Source organism: Salmo salar, chromosome ssa15, assembly GCF_905237065.1.
Source record: "Salmo salar chromosome ssa15, Ssal_v3.1, whole genome shotgun sequence".
In the NCBI taxonomy this organism is placed as follows: Eukaryota; Metazoa; Chordata; class Actinopteri; order Salmoniformes; family Salmonidae; genus Salmo; species Salmo salar.
In genome coordinates, this window is record NC_059456.1 from 60,908,771 (window position 1) to 60,918,352 (window position 9,582).

The 9,582-nt window shown below is 42.7% G+C and overlaps 1 protein-coding gene across 2 annotated transcripts; it reads right to left on the reverse strand.

The window, feature by feature from the left end:
* Positions 1-378: 378 nt before the first annotated feature.
* On the reverse strand, positions 379-6,322 carry LOC106571873 (beta-1,3-galactosyltransferase 9-like). Of its 2 annotated transcripts, none has more exons than XM_014145392.2 (2): positions 6,023-6,322; positions 379-3,288 (listed from the first exon to the last, which is right to left on the reverse strand). In XM_014145392.2, exon 2 carries the CDS (start codon positions 3,066-3,068, stop codon positions 1,962-1,964), a length of 1,107 nt encoding a protein of 368 aa, XP_014000867.2. In that variant the 5' UTR covers positions 3,069-3,288; positions 6,023-6,322; the 3' UTR covers positions 379-1,961. The 2 variants fall into 2 exon arrangements, with proteins under 2 accessions (XP_014000867.2, XP_014000865.2); XM_014145390.2 differs by having other exon boundaries at positions 379-3,304.
* Between the last annotated feature and the right edge of the window lie 3,260 nt (positions 6,323-9,582).

A 9,582-nucleotide genomic window follows, 5' to 3' on the forward strand; every position in this document is an offset into this window, starting at 1 on the left:
TCTGTCACGGATGCCATGGTTTCCCTTAGTTTGAAGATGTAATGTGCCCTCTTTTTGACTCCCTCCTCATTTGCAATCAAACGCTTGAATTTTCTCCATCTCCTTAGCTATCACACTCTGCTTCCACCAGGCATTACACTGACTTCAAAACAACTTTCAAAACCATTTCAAATGCCTTAAACACTTTTTTAGTCATTTCAAAAATGTCGCTTCAGAAAAGGATTACCTACACATACTAAGCAGCTCATGTTATAGACAGAAGCGTGCTACATGGCAGACCAATCCTAACTCATCTCTTGGCATGTGCAGCACATCCATTATCTCAGCCAATAATGGCTAGCGGGAAGGTTCCGGCCTTTTTCCATGGCTCAACTAGGCTCGTAATGTAATCGTTTTATTCGTATTTACAGATGGCATACACATTAATGGTTAAGGCACAAGAAAGTTCGCATGTTCCAGTAGGAATTTCTGGGCAAAAATGTATTTTTATGAAAAAAATTAATTTGTATTGAAATGCCTCTCCTGTGAAGTAGTGAAGTAGTTTCCTGAAACGAGTCACATATTTAAATTCCATGGTACTATCCAGTACAACACTGACATATTTAAAAACGGCATATAAATGCTTAAATGACAAACTATTTCTCATGTTTTTGCTTGTTGTGACTGCATTTTATTTTTGTCACAATTCATGCTTTCTCAGTTACAATTAACAATTATTTTCCAAACTCTGTGGTTTAAGACTGTCAAAATTCAAATGATCATTAAAATTCGATAAATCAATTGCAATCCTTAATTTTGTTATATAGTTTCCCCATTGCTCCTTTGCCTTTTCAATGTGTTAGACCTGTCAATCAAACACGGTTGGCGGTGTTTTGGTAATGTGAGGCGGAAGAGGTTGCCTGGGCATGCTAGCATACCAAATATTATGGCTACCGTATACTGACAAGATACATGTCTTTCCACCCTAACAATGGGAGTCGTTGTTCACAAAGCGACACGGCGGGCTGTCTAGCTCCCGCCTATCCTTTCTTTGGATTGGTGGATACAGCTCATTATTGTAATCCTTTTTTGAATATCCGATGAGGGATGTTGACAACCGCCCGCAACCGCCTGTATTCAGTGGAGAGAGAGGCTATGGTACTAGCCTCATGCCATGAATATGCATAGCCATCTAGAGACAACTCCGATTTAACGTGTTTTTTCTCAAAGTTGCCGGGATGTCATGTGTCCTACTTATAACAGACTCGTACCAACTTAATCATTACGAAACTTCTATTCGATCAAATAAACCTCATGTAGTAAATCAATTTTTTTGTTAACCGAATTCAACACCCTCTCATTGACTTCCATACAAAAACTCCTTGCTTGTTGGGCGAAACAATGAAAAAATGCCACATGCTGGAGGGAGTATGGAAAAGCATTGTCAATTGTCAATTGAGAATTAATGTAATTTGTCAGAATTCATGCTATCACAACAAGCAAATGAAATGGCAAACGTGAGAAATGATTTGTCATTTAAGCATTTACATTCGATTTTTAAATGTTTCTTTGTTGTACTGGATGAAATATCAAACACTGCTAAATTAATATAGGTGAAACACTGACATTAGGATATCCTGAATGTTATGCGTTTCCTGGTCAGTAATATTTTCATATCTACAGTATATGTCTGTGTAGTGTGTGTTTTAACAGTCTTAAAAATATATTCACACTAATTCCCTTCAACTGATTCATATAGCTTCAGCTTTTACAAAATGCTAGCGTAATAATCATCAACATAAAATACATTAAAGTATTCATAAAAGTCTATCAAAATAAAAGTACATTTTCACACTGCACAGTGATTCCTTATCGTAGCTAAAGAAATAGAGTGCTTGCCGCTTGTGCTATTCACAGTATTGGCAGAGGCACAGCCCCCCATAACACAATAGTATTTTCTATCCACAATGGCAATAACTCTCTCACAGACCCTGCTCCACCCCCAGAAAGGTCCCCAGCATGGCCCGGACTTTACAGACCCCCAGGGAGGCACGCATACCCAACCAGGAGCAGGGGGGAGGGGAGTGGACGTCAGCCCAGAACCGGAGCATCTCGCTGGGGGAGATGTGATGGATGGACACCATGGCCTGGTAGCAGCAGCGTGTGTAGGGCACCACAGGCCCACCAGAGAACAGTGGGCAGTGGGAGGGCAGCACTCCAGCCTCACGGGCACACAGACCCACAAACATGTCCTCGGGGGGCAGAGGAGTGGACGGATGCGAGGCAGCGGCCGTCAGGGAGATCTTGAGCAAGGCGGAGCGGGAGAGGATGTAGGCAGTGCCGCTGCAGTAGTCGGGGAAGACAGAGGCAGGGTACGCCCCTCTAGGGAGGTAGTGCTTACTGCCTGGGTTTCGGTCTGGAGCCACGTGGTGGTGGAGCCGGCCCAGGTACAGGTCCCCGTGCTCGTAGGTGCTGTTCAGGTAGTGCAGCAGGGCCCCAGGGTTGAACAGGACGTCATCGTCCACCTTGGCCAGGAAGTGGGCCTGGGGGCAGAAGCGTCGGGCCCAGCTCAGCATCGATAGGGTCTTCAGGGTCAGGTTGGAGTAGGACTCCCAGAAGCGCCCTTGGATCAGGTCCCCTCTTTCCCAGGACTCATCTATCAGCAGCTTGGCTAGCCCGGGGTCAGAGGCCACCCCGAGCATGAACAAGGTCATGACCTTATGACCCCTGACCTCCACCTCCCCACCCCACGTGTCCCGGATGGCCTGGCGGGCCCTCTGATTGGCTGGGGCGGAAGTCACCATGGTGATGAGGTAGGGCTTGGCATGCTGGCAGACATGAGGGCTGGGCATAAGGAGGTACTCCTCGGGTCTGGTTGGGAGGACACTCTGAGGGGGTATGATCCCCCCCTGTGCCTCTACCATTGTGTTCATATTCATGTATGTGGCCCATGACTCAATGGAGTCAATGAAGAGTAGAGCTAGCAGGGCAGCACTGACTATCAGCACACAGAGAGCAGGCACCACCCCGAACCGGCCCCCACGCTTCCCAAAGCGGGGCTTAAACACCCACAGCCCCTGCCCCACCATGACCTCCCTCCAACCTCCACACTGCAGCTCAAAAACTCACCCCTTCTCTCTGTCTCTTTATCCTCTGGTCTTCTCTCAGTCCAGCTTTATAACTCTGAATGTTTTGCTTTCCTCATGTTTTACTTCCTCGTTGTCTCTTGCATCTCTTCCTCGAACAACAGTTGATCTGCTAGCGGATAACTATCCAGGTTGTTGGTGGGTGTTGTGTGATGCTTTCACTCTGCAGACCAGTAAAACTGCGCGTTAAAGAGGCAAATAAAATTGGGGTTAACAGACAGACATTTACCTGGAGCTGTCAATGGCCTCAACACTCTACATGCATCAAAATGATGTCGCTATTCTCAGCGCAAATGAAAACGAAAGAGAGTAAGTCTTTCCACCTAGAGGTCCTTGGCAAAGCTCCTGAATGAGTGTTATCACACAGACTGATCCTATAAAAGATAAAAGATGTGTAGCAGTTGATTGGCTGCTATATAAATAACCTGATGATAAATATCACACTAACACATACAGTACCAGTCAAAGGTTTGGACACTCATTCAAGGGTTTTTCTTTATTTTTACTATTTTCTACATTGTAGGATAATAGTGAAGACATCAAAACTATGAAATAACACATATGGAATCATGTAATAACCAACATTTTATTAAACAAATCAAAATATATTTTAGATGTGAGATTCTTCAAAGTAGCCACACTTTGCCTTGATGACAGCTTTGCACACTCTTGGCATTCTCTCAACCAGCTTCATGAGGTAGTCACCTCGAATGCATTTCAATGAACAGGTATACCTAGATAAAAGTTGATTTGTCAAATTTCTTTCTGCATTTGAGCCAATCAGTTGGGTTGTGACAAGGTAGGGGTAGTATAGCTAAAATACTGATTCACGCAGTCTCCTCTGAACAGTTGATGTTGAGATGTGTCTGTTACTTGAACTCTGTGAAGCATTTATTTGAGCTGCAATTTCTGAGGCTGGTAACTCTAATGAACTTATCCTCTGCAGCAGAGGTAACTCTGGGTCTTCATGAGATCCAGTTTCATCATAGTGCTGGATGGTTTTTGCAACTGCACTTGAAGAACGTTCAAAGTTCTTGACATTTTCCGTATTGACTGACCTTCGTGTCTCAAAGTAATGATGGACTGTCATTTCTCTTTGCTTATTTGAGCTGTTCTTGCAATAATATGGACTTGGTCTTTTACCAAATAGGGCTTTCTTCTGTATACACCCTACCTTTCCACAACACGACTGATTGGCTCAAATGCATTAAGATGCATTAAAAATTCCACAAATGAACATTTAACAAGACACACCTGTTAATTGAAATGCATTCCAGGTGACTACCTCATGAAGTTGGTTGAGAGAATGCCAAGAGTGTGCAAACTTGTCATCAAGGCAAAGAGTGGCTATTTGAAGAATCCCAAATATATTTGGATTTGTTTAACACTTTTTCGGTTACTACATGATTCCATATGTGTTATTTCATAGTTTTGATGTCTTCAGTGGTGTAATGTACTTAAGATGTACTTTAAAGTATTTTTACTTAAGCACTTTTTTGGGGTATCTGTACTTTACTATTTATATTTTTGCCAACTTTTACTTTACTACATTCCTAAAGAAAATTATGTACTTTTTACTTCATACATTTACTTACTCCCTGACACCCAAAAGTACATGTTACATTTTGATGGGAAAATTGTCCAATACACACTTATCAATCTGGTGGACTTACTAAACACAAATGCTTTGTTTGTAAATTATGTCTGAGTGTTGGAGTGTGCCCCCTGGCTATCCAACAACAAAAAAAGAAACAAAATTGTGCCATCTGGTTTGCTTAATATAAGGAATTTGAAATGGTTTATACTTTTACTTTTGTATACTTAAGTACATTTGAGCAATTCCATTTACTTTTGATACTTAAGTATATTTAAAACCAAATATTTTTAGACTTTTACTCAAGTAGTATTTTACTGGGTGACTTTCACTTGAGTCATTTTCTACTAAGGTATCTTTACTTTTAGTCAAGTATGACAATTGAGTACTTTTTCCACCATTGATATATATACACATACACGTATAGGCTACACACCAACTACACCAGCCGAGATATCGTTAAAAACTCCTCCCTTCCACTTACAGGGAAGACAGTAACACCTACAGAACTTCCCCTCTGTAGAAAATGTTTAACAGCACAGCATTCCTGGGATTGGCTTGACTAGGCTACTGGGTACAGTTGTGCAGTGCGCGTTTTGGCACTATGAACGTTATGCTCTCGACATTGACGTGCTACATTTATCTGACTGTTTCAAATTTGATGTATTAGTGCCTTACGGGCAATTCAGATTGTTGTTTGAGGACCTCTTTAGCAAGGAATGTGTTTGTTTTTTATGATTGTGGTTTTTGTTTTTCTTTGTGTATTTCCTGTACTTATGTTGCTTGCTCTTGTATTTGTTTGTGATTGAAAATCGGATACTTTTGCTCTGTATTTCTGATCTTTATGTAATATGATATCTCTTTGAGCTTTTTGAATTGTTGTTTGTTGTAATACAGGCAACAGTTGCAAAATAGACCATGCTGCCAATTTAGATTCTCTGCTTAAATAAAGTTTAAAAAAATGTATTAAGTAAGTGTGATTCAAGACACCCAAATCCTGATCTTATATGACAAAGAAACCTATTGCATAGCACGTGTCAAACTCATTCCACAGAAGGCCAAGTCTCTGCTGGTTCTCTCCTCCCTTGTCCTTGATTAATGAATTAATGTCACTGATAAGTAAGGAATTCCCCTTAACTGTTTGTCTAGGTCTTAACTGAAAGGGGAAAAAACGAAATCCAGCAGACAGTAGGCCCATGGAATGAGTTTGACACCCCTGCTGTTTAGCCTAACAATCAAATGCTGTTTTCACGGCTGATATCATCTGAGCACGCTAATAAATAAAAACGCAATAACATCAAACCTTGAATCCAATGAAGACGACAGTGTCAACACATTCTGTCCATGGTTCCGTTTTGGTCCGCAATATTGTACGGCTTCAAATTCATTCCCGCTGAGCAGAAACAATTCGCCGCATCCGGATGCAGGCTGTACCATGCACTTAATAACAAACTTCCTCGGTGGTCACTTCATGCAAATGCATTTACTCCAGATAGACTGCATGTGTGTCGCGTTTTATTAATGTAGGACTATTTGTAAGCTTCAATTGAGAAGATATTAGAAGAACATACATGTATAATGTAGGATATTCTTGCGTTTGGCATTTCTTCTGTTCTTGATATTTGTATGACATCTTGTGGACATATCTGGAAATGTAGCCTAACTTGTCAAGCATCTTTGTGGGGCACTGTTTTAACTGATAATGCGTTACTATGCTACTTGTATGAATGACAATAGCATACTCCACTGCTTTATGGTGACAATCAATAGCTCAACATATAACTTGAGACTGATGTTTGATTATAATAGCCCTACTACTTTTTAGTACTCATTTATTTTTTGTATTTTTTAACCTTTATTTAACTAATCAGTGCTAAAGGTGTGCATGTGACATAATCTTTTACAAGAAGAGATTGTCTGCATCTCAAATGACACACTATAGGCCTAGTAGTGGCTCACTATATAGAGAATGCGGACTTGAATGGGGTCATTTAAGATTTTATCTCCATTGATGGGATTGATAAAGTTACAAAATTCAAGCCCAGGCACTGTGTGATTGAGAGAGTGACAGTGATATTCGAAACCCTGTAGGTGCACCCATCTCCATGTGTACATATTTAGAAAACACAAGAAAAACAAAGTGTCACGATTTGGACAGACATTTTTATTTCAACAACAATTAGCTATGAAGCCTGGGGAAGCAATGTAATGCCATCTGAAATATACACAGAACAAAAAAATAAACACAACATGCAACCATTCCAAAGATTTAGCTGAGTTAAAGTTCATATAAGGAAATTAATTAGGCCCTCATTTATGGATTTCACATTATTAGGCAAGGATGCCGCAATGAGTGGGCCTATGCCCACTGGGGAGCCAGGCCCAGCCAATCAGAATGAGTTTTTCCCCATAATAGGGCTTTATTACAGACAGAAGTAGTCCTCAATGTTGGATGTGGCTTATGGTAGAGAAATTAACATTAAATTATCTGGCAACAGCTCTGGTGGACAATCCTACAGTCACCCTTCTAATTGGATGCTCCCTCAAAACTTGACACATCTGTGGCATTGTGTTGTGACAAAATTGCACATTTTAGAGGGGCCTTTAGCCTAGTGGTTAGAGTGTTGGGCCAGTAACCAAAAGGTTGCTAGATCAAATCCCCAAGCTGACAAGGTAAAAAGCTGTCATTCTGCCCCTGAACAAGCCAGTTAACCTGACTGTTCCTAGGCCATCATTGTAAATAAGAATTTGTTATTTACTGACTTGTCTAGTTAAAGGTAAAACAAAATATATACACTGCTCAAAAAAATAAAGGGAACACTTAAACAACACATCCTAGATCTGAATGAAAGAAATAATCTTATTAAATACTTTTTTCTTTACATAGTTGAATGTGCTGACAACAAAATCACACAAAAATAATCAATGGAAATCCAATTTATCAACCCATGGAGGTCTGGATTTGGAGTCACACTCAAAATTAAAGTGGAAAACCACACTACAGGCTGATCCAACTTTGATGTAATGTCCTTAAAACAAGTCAAAATGAGGCTCAGTAGTGTGTGTGGCCTCCACGTGCCTGTATGACCTCCCTACAACGCCTGGGCATGCTCCCGATGAGGTGACAGATGGTCTCCTGAGGGATCTCCTCCCAGACCTGGACTAAAGCATCCGCCAACTCCTGGACAGTCTGTGGTGCAACGTGGCGTTGGTGGATGAAGCGAGACATGATGTCCCAGATGTGCTCAATTGGATTCAGGTCTGGGGAACGGGCGGGCCAGTCCATAGCATCAATGCCTTCCTCTTGCAGGAACTGCTGACACACTCCAGCCACATGAGGTCTAGCATTGTCTTGCATTAGGAGGAACCCAAGGCCAACCGCACCAGCATATGCTCTCACAAGGGGTCTGAGGATCTCATCTCGGTACCTAATGGCAGTCAGGCTACCTATGGCGAGCACATGGAGGGCTGTGCGGCCCCCCCAAAGAAATGCCACCCCACACCATGACTGACCCACCGCCAAACCGGTCATGCTGGAGGATGTTGCAGGCAGCAGAACGTTCTCCACGGCGTCTCCAGACTCTGTCACGTCTGTCACGTGCTCAGTGTGAACCTGCTTTCATCTGTGAAGAGCACAGGGCGCCAGTGGCGAATTTGCCAATCTTGGTGTTCTCTGGCAAATGCCAAACGTCCTGCACGGTGTTGGGCTGTAAGCACAACCCCCACCTGTGGACGTCGGGCCCTCATACCACCCTCATGGAGTCTGTTTCAGACCGTTTGAGCAGACACATGCACATTTGTGGCCTGCTGGAGGTCATTTTGCAGGGCTCTGGCAGTGCTTCTCCTGCTCCTCCTTGCACAAAGGCGGAGGTAGCGGTCCTGCTGCTGGGTTGTTGCCCTCCTACGGCCTCCTCCACGTCTCCTGATGTACTGGCCTGTCTCCTGGTAGCGCCTCCATGCTCTGGACACTACGCTGACAGACACAGAAAACCTTCTTGCCACAGCTCGCATTGATGTGCCATACTGGATGAGCTGCACTACCTGAGCCACTTGTGTGGGTTGTAGACTCCGTCTCACCGCCAGCATTCAAAAGTGACCAAAACATCAGCCAGGAAGCATAGGAACTGAGAAGTGGTCTGTGGTCCCCACCTGCAGAACCACTCCTTTATTGGGGGTGTCTTGCTGATTGCCTATAATTTCCACCTGTTGTCTATTCCATTTGCATAACAGCATGTGAAATTTATTGTCAATCAGTGTTGCTTTCTAAGTGGACAGTTTGATTTCACAGAAGTGTGATTGACTTGGAGTTACATTGTGTTGTTTAAGTGTTCCCTTTATTTTTTTGAGCATTGTATAAAAAACTATCATCCTATATCGAATCTCCCAATCCTCAATTGTTTTTAGAAAAAGCTGTTTAATGGCTTCAGACTGAGGCTCTGCATCTGTCCTCGTGCTCCTAGACCTTAGTGCTGCTTTTGATACCATCGATCACCACATTCTTTTGGAAAGATTGGAAACCCAAATTGGTCTACACGGACAAGTTCTGGCCTGGTTTATCTGTCGGAAAGATAACAGTTTGTCTCTGTGGATGGTTTGTCCTCTGACAAATCAACTGTAAGTTTCGGTGTTCCACAAGGCTCCGTTTTAGGACCACTATTGTTTTCACTATATATTTTACCCCTTGGTGATGTCATTCAGAAACATAATGTTAACTTTCACTGCTATGCTATTTTCTCTCTCTCTCTCTCTCTCTCTCAGGACCTGAGCCCTAGGACCATGCCTCACGACTACCTGGCCTGATGACTCCTTGCTGTCCCCAGTCTACCTGGCCCTGCTGCTGCTCCAGTTTCAACTGTTCTGCCT